Source organism: Macaca thibetana, chromosome X (genome assembly GCF_024542745.1).
Source record: "Macaca thibetana thibetana isolate TM-01 chromosome X, ASM2454274v1, whole genome shotgun sequence".
Lineage (NCBI taxonomy): Eukaryota > Metazoa > Chordata > Mammalia > Primates > Cercopithecidae > Macaca > Macaca thibetana.
Genome location: NC_065598.1, coordinates 49570093 through 49592921, shown reverse-complemented (window position 1 = coordinate 49592921; position 22829 = coordinate 49570093). Strand labels below are relative to the sequence as shown.

At 37.8% G+C, this 22829-nt stretch overlaps 1 protein-coding gene across 4 annotated transcripts in view; it reads right to left on the bottom strand.

Moving 5' to 3' along the window:
* CLCN5 (chloride voltage-gated channel 5) overlaps nucleotides 1-22829 on the bottom strand; it is a 168453-nt gene that overhangs the window by 30290 nt on the left and 115334 nt on the right. For 3 of the 4 annotated variants that reach the window (XM_050776878.1, XM_050776877.1, XM_050776876.1), the window contains one exon: nucleotides 20532-20678. In XM_050776878.1, the coding sequence (XP_050632835.1) occupies nucleotides 20532-20678 (147 nt within the window). Of the gene's footprint in view, nucleotides 1-8258; nucleotides 8453-20531; nucleotides 20679-22829 lie in introns of those variants that run through there. The other variant, XM_050776879.1, reaches the window with a different exon arrangement.

Here is a 22829-nt window from a genome sequence, read left to right as displayed (position 1 = left end):
ACATCATCTGATGGAATAAGATTTTGCTATTAAACACAAAATACAAAACAGTACTGAGGAATCTATGCAAATGCACACTGGGGAAAAGTGCAGAGTAATGTCATCATTTAATTCACCCAGCCAAAGCTCACATTTGCAGCACCAACCTTGGCAGGGACAAGGCTTCCTCCAGACTGTTTGGTAATGAATCCCTCTGCAGAGGAGGCCCAAGTGGGCCTGAACTGACTCCCTCTTCTCCCATCTGTATCCCCATCTTCACTGTAAACTCCAAACAGACAACTTTAGCATTCTTATGGGGAAAGTTTGAAGGAACACCCCAAGCTGTACTTACAATTGTTTGACCAATTGTAAGTCTTCTGAATACTTAAGTCAGCACGCCTTTCACAGGCAAGGTGCATACTTGAAAGAAAAAACTCTGCAGAGTCCAAATCATCTGTAGGGTGGGGGTGGGGTGGGCGTGGAATGGAAAAGGTGAGCAAGTTAATCTTAAAACCCCAAACCAAAGTCCTTTCCATATCTTCATTCGTACCTGACTGTAAAATGGATGGCTGCTGAATCACCAGCCCAGCATTTCCTATCATGTCAGTGTCATACCGATAAAGATGAAAGCTGGTGTGTTTCTTGAGAGCTTAGAGGGAAAAAGCCAGCTAGAAAATGAGCGCAGAAAGAGGATAAAGTATGTATGTGTGGAGGTGGGGGGAGGGCAAGCTGTTTCAATTCTCAAGTCCCATGCTGACATGAACACAGGACACCAAACAACCAGATATTTACTTTTTAAGGCAGGTTAATGCTCCAGTTGAATTTGCTCTGGTTTAAGAGTTTTCCTTTCAGAAGGGGAAAAACAGGATTTTGTGAAACTGATTTTAAAAATCATCTGATAGCTGTCTAATGTTACACTATCTATCAAATGAGGCCCCCACCTTTAAGAATATTAAGGCAAAATGAAGATCTGCAACAGCTTCTAGCAGGAAAGAAAGAATCCTATTACATCACTAGGTAACATGAGCACCGCATCCTCCTCCTTTGTAGTCCGGTTTCCTTAGAAACGCAATTGTCAGGCCCCTCTCAAAGAGCAGGCAGTGATTAGAATCCTACAACAGACTGTGTGCGATTCTCCAGACCCCCTGCTCCCGGGGGGCATGCTTCAGTCCTTGGTCGGGCTCAAGTCTGCTTACCTTCAATCACAGTTTTCTTTTTTTCTGCCTCAAGGAAGAAATAACCTTGGCAGCCCGCATTTGGTCATTTAGGTTGGGGAGCTGTTACAAAAGAAGCCCCAGTCTGAAGTGCTTTAGAAGGGCACTTGCTGCATTCTCTGCCTTTCACAGCAACAAACGCCACCTAAAGAACTACCAGTGTTCCCTGGCGGTCAGAATGTGATGTCACTGCTGGAGTCACGTGACCAGACCTTTGGACCAGCCTGGGAGAAAGGAAGATTTTTAACCAGGCACAGAAGCCTTAAAGATGTAGTCTCATCTAAACAAATGCCATCAAACTGGTGGCAGTCGGGTCAGCTCAGGAAACCTGGGTCCAGACAAGTCTTAATCTTCATTTAGCAGAAAGTCCAAGAAGGCAAAGTAGAAATACCCAAAAGAATTTAGAGTTACAGGGGTCCTAAGTATAAAAGGGAGAAAAGCAAATATAAAAAAGGCTTTTTAAAAAATACACTGGATAGCAACAATGTGGGTAAAGTCTCACAAACCTAATGCTGAGTGAAAGATACCAGACACAAAAATGCACATAACATTCATTACGATTCTATGCCTCTAAGTTCAAAAACAGACAAGCAAGTTATATCATTTTAGAATACAAACGTAAGTGATTACATTTCAAACAGAAGCAAGGAAATGGCAAAAGTAAAGACAGAAGCTATCCAGAGTAGAGGACTGCCGTGTGGGAGGGGCACATGGCAAGGGCAGGGCTTCTGGAATGCTGGTCATTTTTCTTGATCTGGGAGGTGGTTTATCTGAGCGTTCACTTAATAATTATTCTTTAAGCTGTACACATGTTTTATGCTTCATGTACAAGTCATAATTAAAGAAAAATGTGAAAAACTGAACTGCATGTGAACTTACTATACAAGGTCGGTTCTTTAACAGCACCTCATCACTTTGAAAACCCAGAGTATAGTCAAGAAAATGAGTTGTTTCTGAGTAGTAATGCTCTACCCAGAAAGCAACGACAACTCTGATACTCATTAATCCAACCTGGATGAAAGTAGCTATTTTAGCCTGACAATAAATTCACTATGATGTTTCCATGGTTTTAAAGGGTTGTGAAGGCTATTTTAAAGCAGGTCTTAATTAATTGCACAATAAGGCCAGTTCGGTAAAGAAGAATAAAACTGCTATCTCCCAACTCCCTAAACTGGGAGGATTCCCTAAGGGAACGTGAAGGACAGCCACTGTTAAATATTAACCCAGTCACAGTGTGCTGTAATAATTGGACCCTATGTGTAGAGCTTTGAAATGGTATTACTCGCATCAATTCTTAAGGTTCGATATGCCCTGAAATGTTAATACAACAAAACTTTATGAAATGTGAGGCATTGCATGAGACCTGTATGCTTTCAGTTCATCATTGTTACATTATCTCACCCACTTGATGAACTAATCTAGCATTAATTAAGGAGAAGGATTGAAAATGAAGTGGCAACTGACTGTATTAAGTGGCCATGAGCTACATTGCTTCTTAAAGCAAAAACCATTTGTGGCCCAACTGTGACTGTCTTATTTGATTAAACTTTTAGAAAAGTATGTCTATCTCACTCAAAGAGGGTAATGTGCCCAACCTCTAAAGCCTCCTTCCAAGTTGCTCATTTGTAAACACAATTTTACCTGTAACAGTATCTGAAGACCACTACAGAATTCACTTGTATTATCTAGTATGATTTACATTATCTGTTAGATTATTTTACACTTTAGCAGCTATAGTATTTAGCAGTCAATTCAGCAAAGATACTATCTTTTTTGATACATAAAAATGTATAGTTCTATGGATTGCATGGCTGGTGCCATGTTATTAACTTTTAATGAAAGTTCATGTGTTTCTCAAATGCTTTATCAGCACTTCCAAGGGAGGCACTTTTTTTTTTATTCCATGTACAGTTACTTCCTTTGAGCACTAGAGGGCTGGTGGTTATGATTCAGTCCTCATACTAAATAAGATTTAATTACAATTTAGATTAAGAAATAAGGCACCAGTATCAGAGTTTGACATGCTTTATTTCTTTTATTCTTTTCTACCCTCCATGCTTTCTCTGGCAAATTTGCCATCTTTAGTGTGTGTTCATTATACAGACTGCTCAGTGGAGGTCAATTGATATTACTGTGAAAATCAGATAAAGAAATTCTTACCAATTTTTAATGCATCCTATGATAAAAATGCAATAATAGAATATTTTGAGATAAGCAGAATACTTTCTGAAACACTGATCTGACCAGACTATTTCCCAATTTTTACAATGCCAGTGGCCCCTGCGCAATATTTTGAAAACTTTTAGCACATGAAGACCTCTAAATGGTTAACTGACACAAGTGCAGACTGTGAATTTAAAAATATTCATCCTACTTTTTAGAATAGGAAAAACAATATATTTTAAAATGTATAATAATGATGATGATGACAGCCATTGCTACTATTTTAGGTTTCATCAATGAAAAGGTTTAACTTGTTCACACACTTTCATCAAGATATCTATAGCTGACTTGATGACAAACAGCTTAAGTCGTTGGTCATATTCCACATCTAGCTGGTTTCTTTTCTTAGCATTTTTAAAACTTAGTAGAAAAAAATAGGCCGGGCGCGGTGGCTCAAGCCTGTAATCCCAGCACTTTGGGAGGCCGAGATGGGCGGATCACGAGGTCAGGAGATCGAGACCATCCTGGCTAAAACGGTGAAACCCCGTCTCTACTAAAAAATACAAAAAAACTAGCTGGGCGTGGTGGCGGGCGTCTGTAGTCCCAGCTACTCGGGAGGCTGAGGCAGGAGAATGGCGTGAACCCGGGAGGCGGAGCTTGCAGCGAGCTGAGATCCGGCCACTGCACTCCAGCCTGGGTGACAGAGCGAGACTCCGTCTCAAAAAAAAAAAAAAAAGAAAAAAAGAAATTTTTAAAATTTAACTGTCAAGAATGGCAGCAGAAATGATCTACCCATCAACTAATGATGCGCAAAGTAACGAAATGCAAAAGGTTTTTCAAAACACAATGCATTAAGAGCTAAGTTTCTGGCGTGTAAATATGCTGCCAAGGAAGGCAGAGTAAAATTAAACAATGAGCCCACGTGTCAGGTTGGGGTACTTAGGTGAGTTTAGATTTCTGACTCTATAAGAAAAAAAAAAATAAAACTTATTTCAAATTTTGAAGGCATAGTAAATGTTATATATAAAATAACTTAATGTTCTAACAGAAAAATTATTCAAGTTAAAGTACAATTAGATCTCAACTTGAATGACAGAACAAAAAGCCCCCAAAAGGCTAATTTGCATTGCCTGAGTCCAGGAAAAACGTACAGTAAACCAGTCAGAGAAAAAAGTCAACATTGAAACAGCTTTCCCGTAGGGTTATACTCAGGTCTAAGACTTAACAACAGGTCTTTAGAAACACACTGCTTGAATGAGCAGGCATATAAATGAATGTATTTAACTCAGTTCCCATTATGGAAACCACTTTCTAATTTTTTTTCTAAAAATCACATGATGCTTTAAACTGGAAAACCCCTTAAAACAAGAAAAAAAAATCTGTTGAGAATAATGTTTATTTAAATCCCTAACCAATATGCCATTAGAAATTTACCTAGGGGGCTGAACAGTAACTGATTAAGTGAACTAGTTAAACACTAACAAAAACACAAGGGGAAAAAGGATAGGAAGAAATCTCACGCACAGACCTTGAAGTACTGCTTTAGTAATATTACAGCTGCATGAGGGCTCACTAATTGGCAACAGCCTAAGGAAATAAATAAGCACTCAAAGAAATGGGGCAGGGCTATTGGTATATATCACAGGACTTGAAAATAGTCCCGTTAAAAAATGTATTTCAGTTTTACAGGGATATATTGTATTTTTGCAAGGCTGGAACCACATGTATAAAAAATTCAACATCATGCCTAGCACACATCAGCAGATATTCATCCTGTGGTCATTTAAACTTTACTTGCATTCAACAGCAAATACTAAGAGCCTATTATATGCCACTTCTTACTTCCATACCTACACCCTGCTTCCCTTCTTGTACTGGTTCATCCATTCTAGATCTTCCAGTAAGTCACATAAACTCTTTCACATCCCATTTCACCTATTTGTCTGATAGTACATTATAGCAGAAGCCCTGATAATTAATCAACATTTGTAGGAACTTTCTATCTAGCAACTTGTGCCTTCATTTTGCTTCTATTTTGTTTTCCCACTTAACTAAGTCCAGGGTCAAAAAGCAAATGTTGTTGGAGTAGCCCTCCTATCTAAGTCCTGGATAGTATCTATCCAAGACCACATTATGCTTTAGTATACTCTTAGTCGACCCCTGGGACACTTATTCAGGGCAGCTATACTGTTGGTATGCATCTATATGCCATACCAGTTTGCTAAATACTGAAATACTTCAGTAGCTACAGATAAATAACCACTTTTTTCCTGAGGAATCTCCTCCCCCACCTCACCCTACCCTAGAAACTCCTGAACTTACCCATGATCCAGCAAATGGAATACCAGGAGGCTCCAGGACACTGCCCCAGTGCTATGTCTGACAGCCAATCTGATTGGGCAGTGCCTGCGTTGTTTTGAATCTCATCCCTGCACTCATTTCATTTAGTGATCCACTGCTTTGGTTCCTGTTTATAGCAAGTTAAAACTTGGAAGGTGTCTAACACGCAGGAAGGACAACAAAGAAGAGACTCTATCCCGACTCTGCTGAGAACTAGGCAATAAAAGGCGTGGTGAAGGCTGTGGGAAATGGAACTGCAAGAACCCCAACAAATCTATTATATCGAAATGAAGTTTGAGAGTTATGAGAAAAATACAGGAAGGTTGGGCACGGCAGAAAGGCATAGGGAAAGCTGTGGAGACAAGCATGAATTCAGATTCTAACACCTCCTTCTGACTCTTTATTCCCAGTGGATACAGCTCCATCTTCACTGGGTTGTAGATACTTGCTTGGGGTGTATCTCTTGTAGCCCTCTTATTCCCAGCATCTGCTCAAATCTGGAAGTTCCTGACTCAACTCACTTTCATGGCCAGTGGAACCAGGGTGCTAATTGACAGAGTTATCAAAGTAACCAAAACAGCATGAGGACTTTGGCTTGGTATCTGCAGGCTCCCACTGGACTAAGATGCCACAGAAAGCAATGTAGCAATGAAGTAAAGGGGCTAGATTTGACAAAATTGCTGAGAGGGCTCTCCACAAAAAGTAAACAGTGCCCTACTCCCTTACTTATTCTTCATTCCTTCCTTCTCAATTGTACACAATTATGGGACTGTCAAGAGAATGGGGAATGTCATGGGTAGGGAGACACTGCCCTAAAATGCCTATTACATACCACAGTGTTGGGAAATCCTTTGGGTAGCATGATCCTGCCTAATAACTTCTAATTATTGTTTAGAACTGGAATTCTCCAGTTCTGTCCTAAGTCTACGTTAGTTTCTATCAATTTCCAAAAGGAAACTGGGCACAAGAGACTAGCAATTATTCTTTAGTGGCGGGGGAGGGGGGGTGGAATTTCAAGAGAGAAAAATACCAATCGTGAAATTCTCCTTGGATTCATAGGAATTGTGTGATGTCATGGACAGAAAAATAAGTTTCAAAAAAGCATATATATATATCTCATGTGGGAATTACCCTTAAAGACACAGTTGCACCCGTGCACACCAGTGTATGTGTGTTATTCATTGCAGCACTGTTTGTAGTAGCAAAAACCCAGAAACAATAGAATTATCTACTAATAGGGAAATAGTGCAAGGAAAGAAGTAGACTGGTGTGTAGTGAAATAGAAATGTATTCCAGACATATTATGTGAAAAAAGCAAGTCACGAAATAAGAAGAATATGTCTTTTTTTATTTTTTTATTTTTTTAATGTGTGTCTGTATATGTGACTGGATAGAGAAAGAACTGGAAGGATCATACTGAATTCTTTTTGGTGGTTGTCTCTGGAGTGGGAAGAACAGGGGAGACTTTCACATTTTAAAAACCTGTGTATTGTTTGAATCTTTTATAGTGAGACATATTTATGAGTTATATAAGTGATTTTGAAAAGAAAAAATACTAGCAATGCAACTGGAAGAGTAGAGACAGGACACTGCAAGGAGCAGACCTATGTTCTGGAAGGCAGATTACTGGGATACTTGTGGACAAAGCAGGTGATAGTTTCTGGTGAACACCAAGAGGGAAAGCCCTGAGAGGAAGGCGGCTTATTCAGTTTTTAAACAAGAACAAAGTGTGATCAGACCTATTATCCTGCAGTGAGAAGATGTGGATTCCAATCCTAGCTCCATAACTCACTAGTTGTGTCACCTCGGGCAACTGCCTTACTCTCTGTGAGTTTACAGGTTTGCCATCTGTAACATGAAGGGATATTAGCAAGTATAATGTTGAGGTCCCTTCCAAATTCATACTCTATCATTTAAGAGTTGATTTTTTGTTTGGTCACTCATATATTGGATTGAATGACTTCTGAGAGGCCCTTATCTTTAAGGAATTCCAAATGATATTTTGATTGCATAGCTAACTGAGAATGCTCTACTGGCAAGATCATAAAATGGTGCTACCAATCATTAGAAAAGAAAGGTAAGACTCAGCTCATCAGCGAGGTACAGGACTATCTAGTATCTCACTGAGACCCAACATTTCTGGCATATGGTTAACTACACAGAGCTATACCCATATGGCTACAGTATCTCTGGATTACCTGGTAGCCTCAGATCTTAGAAACATATGGTGCATACCCCCTGAGGCATTACAGCAACCCCTTCCTCTACCATGTGTCATAAATTGGAACAAAGTGGAGCCAAAAAATATATTTCCTTCAAGAAGGGACCAAAGTGGTTTTATCAAATGAAAATGGGGAACCTCTGGATTCAGCTCCTGCAAGCAAAGAGCTTAGAAGTTATTACTCTCATCCTTACAACAACAAAAGGTTGGATAAACCAAAAAAAAAAAAAATCAATGATCTTCCTTGGACCCATTGGAGAACTGAGGATGCAGAGGAAACTGCCACCCCAAAATCTGAAGAGACAAGCTTATTCAAAGAGACACAGCTGAGATCTGCTTACCTGGAGTAGAAATGGCTGGAGCTGGTAGAAACACAAATGGCAACTTGAACAAGCTGCTGAAGGCTGAGTGTGGACTAGTGTGAGTACAAAAAACTCCTGGGGACCACAGTCTTAGCGGAGCTCCTACACCAAAGCTCTACCTCCAGGAATCCCACCAAGTTTTCACAGTGAAGATCTAAGAATCCCTCCTGGCTCTGACAAGGGGAGGGAAAGAGATATCATTGTGAAATTTGCCAGAGATTTCTCCGTAACAAAGGCCTCAGGGGAAAATACTTTGCCTGAGCCTTATCCTGGTTGGGAGAAGGACATTCCTTCCACTCCCACCCCCTCTAGCCTTCTTATCTCACCTAAAGCAGGGGAATATACTCAACAGGGTGCAGGGCTTCAAGTAAACACATTGGGAATGTTGCAGTCAAAGAAGAGAGTAGAGGGCAGGGAGGACAAAAAGCTATACTACTGGAGAAAAATGTATGAAGGTCATAGCCACAAAACACAGTTCCATCAAACAGTGATGTTTAATCAGAGCATTATAAAATTACCACCTCCCCCATACTTCACCACCACTTCAACAGGGCTCAAGTATACTAACAGTGGATCACAGTTGAAAGAGCTGCAAGACACAGACTCTCTAGAGGAATTGTCCTCAGGGAAACTCACAATCAAGAGGAGAGACAAAAACAAGGACACTAGAGGAATTTGAAGCCTCTGGTGCCTAGTTACACCAAACATGAAATATAGCCCAAGTCCTAGCCAGTTTGCTGTAAATCCCAACACAATGGAATTGAACTATTAATAGGAGCGAAAAACAGAAAAATAGCTGGAAAATCCTCAAATACCTGAAAATTAAACAACACATTTCCAAATAACCTGTAAGTCAAAAAATTCTCAAGACAAATTTTAAAATATTTTGAAATAAATGAAAATATAACATATGTGAGACGTAACATTGAGGGATGCAGCAAAAGCAGTGCTTAGAGGGAAATTCATAGGATTAAATGTATATATTAGAAAAGAAGATCTAAAATCAATAAACTAAGCTTCCATCTTAGGGAACTAGGAGAAGAAGAGAACAATATAAGCCTAAAGCAAACCAAAGACAATAAGAAATTTAGAACAGAAATCAATAAAGTTGAAAAAAATAGAGAAAAATCAACAAAAGCAGGTTCTTTGGAAGGATCAACAATTGATAGACTACTATCCAAGCTAACCAAGAAAAAAAAAGAGTGGAGACACAAATTACCATATCAGAAATGAAGAAGAGGTCATGACTCCTGATCTCTCAGACATTAAAAGGATAATAAAGAAATACTATGAACACAAATTTACTAACAAGTGAAATGGACCAACTACTTGAAAGACACAAACTGCCACAACTTACACAGGAGAAACAGAACATCTGAATAGCCCCATATCTATTATTATCATCTTTTTCACGGATTAACTGAATATAATTGACATTTATCAACTTCTTCATCCAACAACAGCAGAATACACAGTCTTCTCAAGTGTACACATATTTTCTAAGATAGATCACATCCTGGCCCACAAAACACACTTAAAAAAAATTAAAAGATTAGAAATCATACAAAGTTTGCTCTCTTACCAAACTGGAATTAAACTGGAGATAAATAACAAAGAGAGCTAGAAATCCCAAAATACACAAAGCTTAAACAACCCACTTCTATTTTTTTCTTCACCTCTATGAAGGTATAACTGACAAACAGAAACTGTATACATAGTTAAGGTGTACATGTTTTTATATATGTATACATTGTAATTATTAAATCAAACTAAATAACACATTCGTTATCTCACATGCTTATTTTTTGTGGTGAGAACATTTAAAATACATTCGCTTAGCAATTTTCAGGCATACAATACCTTATTATTAACTATCATCATTGTGCTGTAAAATAAACCTGCAGAACTTAAATGTATTCACTATTATTATTTTTGAATCAAAAATTAATAACCTTATCAAAAAGAAAGCACCAGGCCCACATGGTTTCACTGGTAAGTTCTACCAAACATTTAAGGATAAAATGATACCAATTTTCCCCAATGTCTTCTAGAAAATAGTAGGAGAGAGAACACTTCATAAGTTACTCTATGAGGCCAACATTAAACTATATGAAAACCAAATAGAAACATTACAAGAAAGGAAAACTACAGATTAATACCTTTCATGAACATAGATGTAAAAATCCTTTTAAAATATTAGAAAATTGAATTCAACATTGCATAATATCAATTAACTCCAACCAAGTGGAATCCCAACCAAGTGGAATTTATTCCAGGTATGCAAAGCTGGAGCAACATTTCAAAAATCAATGTAATCTACCATAACAATAGGTTAAAGAAGAAAAGTCATATATCAATCGACAACAAAAAAGCATTTGACATAATTCATAATTCAACATCCATTCATGATTAACTCTCAGCAGAGTAGGAATAAAGTATAATTTCCTCAACTTAATAAAGAACATCTACCAAAAAAAGCCGTACAGCTAATATAACACTTAATAGTGAGAAACTAGACTCTTTTCCCCTAAAAGCAGGAAGAAGGCAAGGATGTCTTCTCTTACCATTCATTTATTCAACACCTTAGCTAGTAAAGTAAGACAACAAAAGGTAATAAAAATTATACAGGTTAGAAACAGAGAAATAAAACTGTCTTTATTTGCAGATGACATAACTGTCTATGCAGAAAATCCCAAAGAATCCTAAAGAAATCCTGAAGGGGAAAAAACCCAACTTATTAGAACTAATAAAGACAACATAGTTACTTGGGAGGCTGAGGCAGGAGAATGGCATGAACCCGGGAGGTGGAGCTTGTAGTGAGCTGAGATCGCGCCACTGCACTACAGACTGGGCACAGAGTGAGACTCCGTCTCAAAAAAAAAAAAAAAAAAAAGACAACATAGTAAGACTGCAGGATATAAACTCAATATAGAAAAGTCAATTGCTCTCCTTATACCAGTAATGAACTAGAATTGCACATTTTAAAAAGCAATACTATTTACTGTAGCCCCCCCCCTCCAAATTAAATACTTAGAGGTCAAAATCTAAGAAAATATACACAAGATCTATATGCAGAAAACTACAAAATACTGATTAAAGAAATTAAAGATCTGAATAAATAGTCTATGTTCATGGGGTGTAAAACTCAGTATTATCGAGATTTCAATTCTTCCCAGTTTGATCTATATATTCAACACAATCCCAACAGAAACCCAAGCAAGTCATTTTGCAGCTACAATAAACTGATTCTAAAGCTTCTGTGGAAAAGCAAAACATCTAGAATATCCAACACAATACTGAAGCTGAACAGTTGGAAGACTCACACTACCTCATTTCAAGATTTACCATAAAGCCATAGTAATCAGGACAGCATGGTATTGCCAAAAGATGCACAGATGAAGAGAACAGAATAGAGAGCCCCAAAATAGACCCACACAAATACAGTCAACTGATCTTTAAAGAAGGTGCAAAGGCAAATCAGTGGAGAAAGGACAGTGTTTTTAACAACCACTGCTGCAATGACTAGGCATATAAGTATGTTAAAAAGATAATCTAAACAAAGACTTTCCTCCTTTTATAAAAATTAACACAAAATGTACCATTGACCTAAATGTAAAATGCAAGACTATAAAACTTCTGGAAGACAACACAGGAGAAAATCTACATGATTTTGGATTCAGTGATGACTTTTTATATACAATACAAATAGCATGATCCAGGAAAGAAAAAAATTAATGTTAGACTTCATTAAAATTAAAAATTTCGGTTTGCAAAAGTTACTGTAAAGAGAATAAAAAGACAAGCCACGGCCAGGCACAGTGGCTCACACCTGTAATCTCAGCACTTTGGGAGGTTGAGGCGGGCAGGTCACGAGGTCAGGAGATGGAGACCATCCTGGCTAACATGGTGAAACCCCGTCTCTACTAAAATACAAAAAATTAACCAGGCATGGTGGCAGGCGCCTGTAGTTCCAGCTACTCGGGAGGCTGAGGCAGGAGAATGGCGTGAACCCAGGAAGCAGAGCTCGCAGTGAGCCGAGCGAGATCGCGCCACTGCACTCCCGCCTGGGCGACAGAGCGAGGCTCCATCTTAAAAAAAAAAAAAGCCAAGAAGACAAGCCACAGACTAGGATAAGACATTTACAAAACATCTATCTGATAAAGGACTGGTATCCAAAATACAAATAACTCAAATTCTAAAAAAAAAATCCCAAATTAAAAATGGGCAAAAAACCCAAACCTCACCAAAGAAAGATGTACATATGGCAAACAGCATGTGAAAAGATGCTCAACATCATTTGTCATTAGAGAAACGCAAATTAAAGCAATGAGATACTACTACATACCTATTAGAATGGCTAAAATCCAAAACACTGACAATACCAAGGATTCAAACTAACAGGAACTCTCATTCGTAGCTGGTAGGAATGCAAAACGGTATAGCCACTTTGGCACTTTGGCAGACAGTTTGGTGGCACTTTTTTTTATGAAACAAAACAAAACAAAACATAGTCTTACCATATGATCCAACAATCGCACCCCTAAATACTTACTTACTTGATTTGAAAATTTATATCCACATAAAAACCTGCACACAGATGTTTGCAGCAACTTCATTCATAATTGCCCCCAACAGTAAGCAACCAAGATGTCCTTCAGTAGGTGAATGGATAAACAAACAGTAGTATATACAGACAATGGAATACTATTCAGCAATAAGAAGGAATGAGCAATAAATCCACACAAAGACATGGATGAATCTTAAATGCATATTGGTAAGTGAAAGAAGCTAGTCTAAAAAGGTTATATTCTGTATGATTCATTTTACATGATATTATGGGAAAGGCAAATTTATGGAGACAATAAACAGGTCAGTGGTTGCCACGGACTCGGGGGACTTGTTCAGGCAGTGAAACTATTCTACATGATACTGTAATAGTGGATACACTATATATTTATCGAAACTTATAGAACTTCACAGTAGAAAGAATGAACCTAATGTATGCAAATAAAAAAAAATCATTTAGAAGATGGAAGATCCCAGGATAGAATGCAGCATGTGAGAAAAGAATTTAATTGCATCACAAATTTATAAAACAGCCTCAATGAAAGGGATAAAGGGGAAAAATGTAGACCCAGGTAACTGTGAAAATGAATAAAATTTGTAACACTAAAGCAAAAGGAATGATGCATAAACACTGAACTCTTGATAAAGTTGTTTCTTATGGAGGGTATGGGTTAACAATTCTGAAACCACTATACATGTACAGTCATGCATTACTTAATGATGGGGATACATTCTGAGAAATGTGTTGTTAGGTAATTTCATCATCGTGCAAACATCATAGAGTGTACTTACATAAACCTAGATGGTCTAGCCTACTACACACCTAGACTGTATGGTATAGCCTATTGCTCCTAGGCTACAAACCTGTATAGCATGTTACTGTACTGAATACTGTAGTCAACTGTAACATAATGGTAAGTATATGTCTAAACATAGAAAAAGTACATAAAAATTTGGTACTATTTATACCACAAACTATTAAAATGTGGTATCATATATGCAGACTGTAGTTGACTAAAATGTCATTATGCAGCATATGACTATATACCAGAAGTAAACAGTTAAGTAACAGATGGTGAGTGGTAGGAACCAGGTTTCTCACTGTTCGGAGATTATAGACAAGCAAAGGGAGGAGGCTAGAGTGATCCATGTGGTAATAGATTAGAATTAGAGACATGAGTATGATCTCATGTTTGGTTTACTGTAGATACAGGTGGTTACATATATATATATTCATAGATATGTGTGTATGTGTGTATATATGTATGGGTCAGTATACACATATTTCCTTACTGCATTGGCTAACAGGGCCTAGAAGCAACAAATGCCATCAGCAGAAAGGAGCATACCTAGTATCCATATCATGGTTTCTAACACCATTCTCCAATAAAAGGAACCAGGGTTCCTTGGAGAAATGGCTGATTCTAGCACTGGGGGAGGAAATATATAATATGAGCCTAGAGCATGCTGTAATGCCAAAAAATAAGGATATGCTCAAAAAAGACCCCACAATGATAGGAGTTTGTCACAATGATAGGAGTTTGTCAAAGGGAAATGTAGCCAATTGAAAGAGTTCCCCATAACCAAAGTTGGAACAATTTAAGCAACAAAACTTAGTAATGGATTATAACTCAAAGTACAAGATAAATAAGTCCATACTGATATAAATGATTTAATAGATAAATAAATGGGAGAGAAAAGACAAATCTCCCATGTAAAACAATTCCAAATAATTTCTGTAGATATTTCACCCTCATGGAGGTGAAACCTAACTTCCTAGTCCTATGTGTGATCTAAACCAGGGGGTCCCCAACCCCGGGGCCATGGACTGATACCAGTCTGTGGCCTCTAAGGAACCAGTCCGTGTAGCAGGAGGTGAGCAGAGGGTGAGCAAGCATTACTGCCTGAGCTCCACCTCCTGTCAGATCAGTGGCGGCATTACATTCTCAGAGGAGCACGAACCCTATTTGTGAACTGTGCATGCGAGGGATCTAGGTTGCGCACTCCTTATGAGAATCTAACTAATGCCTGATGATCTGAGGTGGAACAGTTTCATCTCAAAATCATCCTCACCCCCCACCACCGGTTTCGTTGAGAATGAAGTTGTCTTCCATGAAACTGGTCCCTGTCCCTGGTGACAAAAATGTTGGGGACCGCTGGTCTACACAGTGACTTCCTTCCAAAGAGTACAGTATGGAAAGAGGAAAAAATAGCTTTACAGTGGATAAACCTGGCAAACATTACACCTCAGCCAGGTGATCAAGGTCAACATCAACAGTGATAAGTCATATTGATGGTATGTGCTCCTTAATAAGACATAATGAGAAAGACACTTCACCTCTGCGGTCTTCCTCTCCAAAATTCTATTGTAATCATGAGAAAAACATCAGATAAATCCCAGTTGAGAGACATTCTACAAAATACCTGACCAGTACTCTTCAAAACTGTTAAGGTCATCAAAAACAAGGAAAGTGAGAAACTGTCACAGCCAAGAGGAACCCTTAGCTCCTTAGAGACATGATGAATATGTAATATAGTATCCTGGATGAGACATTTAGGTAAAAACTAAGTAAATCTGAAGAAATTATGTACTTTAGCTAATAAAAAAAAAAGTAAGTGGGGGAAAAATTAGAGGATATCAATTCTAAAATTTGGCCGTTTTCCTAATTAAGTAACCTAAATGAACCCTTTAAAGCCTGTGGACATCATCATAGGTTTCATTTTAAAGATTCAGCATATTAAACTGATGTGGTTTATAGCCCTGCAGAGCTTTCCATATGGGTCACTTTTTTTTTTAAGTTCAAAAGGCAGCATTAATGTTTGCCACTCTTCCAGGCTAAGTGTTTAGGGAAGTTCAAGTGTTATTAAGAATGATAAATTTCAAAATACCTTTTCTTTTCGTTCCCACACAATCCACACAGTTGCTCTAGTCAGATAGCTTGAGGGAAGCCTAACTGAAGTGATGATAGTAGATTTCTCCATGAGTTGGAACCCAAGATATTTTACTTTGTTTTCAGTTTCTCTCTGGAGGAAAACTATGACATATTTTTGTAGTGTGGCAAAACAGATAGAAATGTTTCGCAATTTACTTCGTAAATTTCGGGTTTTTTATTCTATCATATTTCAGTATTAAGATTTCTTTTCCTCTCCTGGATTTTGGTAGGTTATGTTGAAATTCAGCAGGCGGTATGGGGAACCCAATAATATGCTTAGGCTTTGAAGTCATCCCTGAGTCTTTTCTATTTTATTTCCCATATCTAATTGGTCCTATCAGTTCCCCCTCTGAAATTTGTCCAGAACTTATTTCTTCCTCTACATTCCTGCTGTCTTCATTCAGGCCTTTTGATCTTTTGCCTAGATTATAAAAAAACAAGTTTCACTCACTGGTCTTCCCGTCTCCAACCTACACTACTCAAGCCACCCTCCACACTGCCAAAAATTCTCTAAAACTCAAATGTGATCATATCATTCCTCTGCTTTTAAGTCATTTGATGGTGCTTTGGTTACAAATGAGGTCAAAAAGTGTACACAATCTGGACCCCACCTAGATTTCTAACTAGATCTCCTCCTACCCTAGCCCCTGCAGTCTTCCTTCTTGCTCCAACTGCCACCATCCTTCCCACCCCAGGGGCCTTAGACCTCAAACATGCAGACTCTGTTTCTTGAATATAAAAGGCTCTCTCATGCTGCTGGACCTTTACCTGTGTTACTCTCCTTGCCAGGAATGTCTCCTCATTCAACAGTTAGGGAGTAGCAAGGCACACTAGGTAGAAAGACAGGGAGGTGAGGAAAAAAAGGGAATCGAAGAGCATTATTAAAACAGCACAGTGCTAGGCTCATATCTGGGTGTTCCATAAGTATCAAATGAAGAAGTGAATGAATGAATGAATGCACTGCTGACCACAGGTGCAGGCTGCAGAGGCAGGGAAGTGAGAACAGATGGACTATGAGAACAGTCCTCCGTGTTTTTCTGTTACTCAAACTCTTTTTCTATTCCCTCCACCTTCTTTCAGATCTCCATGTTTATGTTTCTTCTAATTTACAGACTACTATAACACTACCTCAGATGCATTTAACCATGCTATGCATAATTTATTTATTCATTCCTCATAAATCAAGCCCTCTAGCCATCTGGAAAACAAGAACCACTTTTATTGCCTTTCAAGCCCCTTCTCGCTAATCTTTTTAGTGCGTGCTATTGTGCCTGGTACAAAATGTAGTATTTTATGCAGTTTCACCTCTGAATATCAAGGACATTGTGACCTTTTTGTTGTTGTTTTCTTTATTAGGAAATCCCATGTGAAAACATTAAATAAAGTAAGAGCAATTAGAAAGCAAAGCAAGAAAGTTATATCACTACAGAGTGGGCTATAAGTGGGCTGCTTTTCATGTGTGTTTCATGAAAAGCAGCCTCATTATTTTACGGTTAGACCTTGTAAACTAGAAGCAGTAGTTCTCCTGTAAAGGCTAATGAAAAGCGATGAAGGACTATTCACGTGAAAACACATTCTATAGTCATAGGTAATGTCAAAATCTCATTCTGCTTCAGTTTTCTAGTCTATGAAATGAGAATAATACATAGTCACTTGCCCCAATCATCTACTGAGAGCAACATGAACACACAAAGTACTTTGCAGTTATAGATGATGGATACCATTTTCTATTAGAAGTAACAATGATTAGCCACTCTGGTTTAACCAGAAGGCTTTAAGTAGAGGTAGCCAATGTAAGTTCATGAATCCCCCTAACTGACCACTTCACTAAAGTCGGTGATTGGTATAACTGACTCAGGATGGTTATGACTACACCTAAGCGGAAGCAATATGCTAACACAGTTCTCTTTTGTAGAAGTAGGCAGATGACTACCAAATACTATACCATCAGTACCTTTCCTTTATGAACTTTAAATTCAGGGGCCCTCTCCTACTGTCACTTTCCTGACATATCTTCCCCAAGGCAAATTCCTTGTTATTCTTTTTAACCTGTGGCTTTTATACTGGTATGTTCACCCCAAATTAGTCACCTCCTCAGAGAAACCTTCCCTGACCTTCCTAACTCAAGTGTCATTCCCCAGTTATAGTCTATTGTTATTCAGTTTATTTCCATCCTAGTACTCATCATGATGGGTAATTAACTAAGTAACCTTTTTACTCGTTTACTGCCCTCCCCACTTAGATCTAAGTTCTAGGTCAATATTTGTCTTAATCCCACCACTGTATCCCCAGTGCCTAGAATAGTGCCTGGTTCACAGCAGGTGCTCTAAAACTATTTGTTGAATGAATTGACGAAGGAGTTTCATCCTTACAGTGACAATAAGGTTAATTCAAACTTATTAGCATGACATTCAAGGCCCTGACTGTAAGATTCTCTGAGCTGGCCGCACCATGGTCAAGCCATTGTGACATTCCCCCACCCTTGTGATAACATACTTTGTGATATTCCCCATCCTTGTGAATGTACTTTGTAACATCCTCCCCACCCTTGAGAATGTACTTTGTAACATCCATCCCCTGCCCGCAAAAAAATTGCTCCTGACTCCACTGCCTATCCAAAACCTGTAAGGACCAATGATAATCCCACCACCCTTCGCTGACTCCTTTCTCAGACTCAGTCCACTTGCACCCAAGTGAATAAACAGCCTTGTTGCTCACACTAAGCTTGCTCAAGTGGTCTCTTATACAGATGCACGTAACACCAACTAAGCTATCCGGACTTATATTCTGCCTTTTTATACCTCCATAGATTCTGCCTGTTGATATCTCTGTAAAAACATACTTTCTGCCTGAAGCATTCTTCCTACCAAATAACTAATCTTTCAAGACCTCACTCCAAAACACCTTCTCTATGAAATCTCCAGTCCTTCGCAGACACATCCACACATGAAATGCTTATTCTGCTAAATTCCTATAAGAGCTATAGAACTTATAATACAGGGTTTTAGCAATAATAATAAAATAATGATACTGAACATGTTATTGAGTACTTAACTCTATGCCAGGTATAGTTATAAGCACTATATATGTATTGTCTCATTTAATCCTGAAAATAACTCTAAGGGGTAGGAACTATCATAAGTATTTATGTGGCTATTTAGCTAGCTATAATCAACTTCATGAAGGCAGGGATGGTATCTTCAAGCCTTGCTAATTCCCAGAGCTCAGCAAAGTGTCTACAATGTCATATGTACTTAATATGAGTTTGCTAAATAATGAATTTGACAGCAGTTCCTTGTCCTCTGTCTACTTTGACAATGGCAACCCCAGTTAAAGAACCAGACAGAGTTTTAAAGTAACTATACAAATGTAATCTTAAAGTGATACTGTCCTTTCTAAGTACAATAAGGAATTCAGAAGTCATAAAGGAAAGGGGCAATATACATGGCTATATAAACATTTTAAATATCTGTAAATTTAAAAAAACAAAGTTAAAAGAGACAAACTAGAAGTGGATAAAATACATTAAACTGACATCAGACAAAAGAGTAATAATAGTATATGAAGGACTCTGATAAATAAATAAGAATAATCAGCCCATTAGAAAAATAGGAACATCACATGAACAGGAAACTTCCAGAGAAAGAAATCGAAATGGTGTGTAAACATATAAAAATATGCTCAACCTCATTAAGTAAAAAAATGAAAATTAAAATGCTGAGATCTATTTATCCTATCATATTGTAAAGATAAAAAAGAATGGTAATGTCAGCACTGGTAACTTTGTGGGGAAATAGGCACTTTCATACACTCATGTGACAAAAATGCTCTCATATGCTTAGAAGAGATGGATACAAGGTTGTTCGTTGCAGCATTGTTTGTAACAGCAAAAGATCAGAAACAACTGAAATGTGCATCAACAGAAGCTTGGTTAAATAAACCATGGCACAAACATACCATGAAACTGTATGCAGCCATTGAAAAGAATATGTAACTAGGTAACCAGATAACCAAGGAGGGGGATTTTAATTTTACAAATGTATTCCAGTTAATAAAAAATCCAGTTATAGAAAGAGGAAAGGATTTCAACATACACTTCATCAGACAGTAGATAAGGTGGGCAGATATGCACATGAAATGCTATTCAACATCATTAGCCATTAAGGAAATTAAATTGAGACAATGATGAGATAACACTACCTACGTATTATAATAGGATGGCCAAAATACCAAGTGCTGTTAAGGGTGCAGAGCAAGTAGGACTCTCATACATAGCTAGTTCAGATGCAAAATGGTACAGGCACTCTGGAAAATGGTTTGTCAGTTTCTTATAAAGTTAAACATATTTACTATATGACTAAGTGATCCTACTCCTGGGTATACTACTGAGCAAGAAAAAGAAATGAACAACTTAGATAAATCTCCAAGGCACTAATCTGAGTGAAAGCAGTCTCAAGAAGTGACATACTATGTGATTCCATGTATATGACATCATTGAAAAGAAAAAAAACTATAAGGACAGAGAAAAGATCACTGGTACGGGGGTTAGGGAGGAAGGAGGTCTGACTGCAAAGGAGTGGCAAGAGGGAATTCTCTAGGGAGCTGAATTGTTCTGTATCCTGTCAGTGGTGGTAGTTACAATAATCTAGCCATGTGTTAAAAACTCACAGGACTATGTGCCAGAAAATAAATGAATTTTATTGTACGTAAAGTAAAAAAAATTAAGATAAATTATCATCACCAATAATGATACCTCCTACTTCTCGGTCTAAGGGAGGAACATCATCTCTCATGGAGAAATCCATAGCGGTTGCTGGAATGTCCATCAGGTCTTCATCACTGGAGCTGTTCTGGAAGCTACTAAAACTCCCCTGCTGAAAGCCTCTGTTATCCATGGCACCTGTGCAGAAAGAAAAATAGGAGGCTTATAACAATTATCTTCAAGTTCCTTACATGTAATGTTTGCCATCTGAACCATTTTGAAGTATACAATTCAGTAGTATTGAGTACACTTACAATGTGCAACCATCACCACTATCCATTTCCGGAACTATTTCATCATCCCAAACAGAAACTCTGTACCCAACAAACAGTAACTCCCCATCCCCCAGGCCCTGGTAACCTCTATTATACTTTTTGTCTCTATAGATTTGCTAATTCTGGATATTTCATATAAATGAAATCACACAATATGTGACACTTTGTGTCGGGTTTCTTTCACTTAGCATAATATTTTCAATATCCATCCATGTTACAGCATGTATCAGCACTTCATTAATTTTTATGGCTGAGTATTATTTCACTGTATGGATAGACCACATTTTATCTATTCATCAGTTGATAGACATCTGGGTAATCTTCACCTTTTGGGTTGGGACTTAGTCTTATGTCTTCTTTCATGCTATATAAACTAAATATATTCAGTTATCCTCTAGATATAATGTACCTCTAGCATTACCATGTAGTTGATGGCAATATTTGAGAATCATTCAAATGAGTATAAAACCAAATGAGGGCACATGTACAAATGTAACGGTAGTTCACAAGTAATCAACTGAAATAAAAACTAGACATCAGTATTGAGAAACGTGCTGGCCATTTGGGAATGAGAAAAAAAAAACATTATCTTATTCTTCTGACTCTCCCAGATGTCTTAATACAGTGTACATGCACAGAAATACTAGATGACTGACATGGGGAAAAGAAACATAGTGTGCCATTCAATGCTGTTCTTAAGAATTCAATATTAAAGATGAAAAATGTTCTTCATCCCAAGTGTAATTTTTTCAGATTATAAATTTTACTTAAAAATATTAGTATACTGATTTATTTAGTTTTTAAAAGCATTATGGCCAACTTTACGTAGGTCCACCCTCCCTATTTTTTAAAGGAAATCTTAGTCAAAAATCATAGCCAGCAAAGTTCTATTACACAAATATTATTTGTTTTAAACTTTCCAACTCTTTTAAGAAACTTCTTGTCCTAGGTTGTCAGAACTAAGTGTGATAAATGTGGTAAAAAATCAAATAGGATAAATTAAGTAAGAGGCCTAAAAAGTAGGCCTTAAATATTCAGCAAAAAGGAGAAAGAACCAACATTTACCAGGTACTTGTCAATTTCTAGGCACTGGGCTATGTGGTTAAAATGAATTATTTCCTTTAATGTTTCCTACATTCCTATGCTATGGCATTATCACTCCTAGTGCAGATAAGGAAACTGAAAGCTGCAAAAGGCTAACTTGCCCAGTTAGTGTTGTTGTTTTTTTAAAGTTAAGGTCCAAATCATGTGTTCAATTTCACAATACCTCATTTGTGATAAAGAGACCAGCTTGACTGAAGTGTGAGTGACATTTATGAACACCTACTATGTATGAATCATCGTGGGATAGTGGGTCAGATACAAAAATGATGCTGGATAGGCCAGATGAGATGAAGACTGAGAGGCAAAGACTTGGGAGTTAACAACATCAAGGTGATGATTAAAACCAAGAAAACAGATACCCCAAGGGAAATTTCCTGTATAAATGTTTGAGGTGATAGATATGCTAATTACTTTGATTTGATCATTACACAAAGTATACATGTATTGAAACATCACACTGTACCCCATAAATATGTACAATTATATATCAATTTAAAATAAAATTTAAAAAGAAATGCAATCTCAATGTTCTTCTTTAGCATGCACAAGTAACTTGAAATCTGTGCAAATGTGAACTAAATAATAGGTTATACTGGAACACTACCATGCATACATGATGATATATGGTCAGGTAGGGAAGGATACAAAGTTACCCCAAGGTACTAATAATGTACAAAATTATTGACCATAAAACCATTTCCTCAGCTACAAAAGCTAACCTTGATGTGTGGATCAAATGGGTGCTGGGATACTAAGAAGCCATGTTTTATAGTCTCAGCCAAGCTCCCTTGCGGCTCACCAATCCAAACTTGCTGGACTTTTCTGCCCTTCATTATCCTGCTTTCTTCAATCCCTTTCTCCTGAGAGGACTCTCTCAGTAAAGGACTCACACCAAATCCTGTCTCTGCTT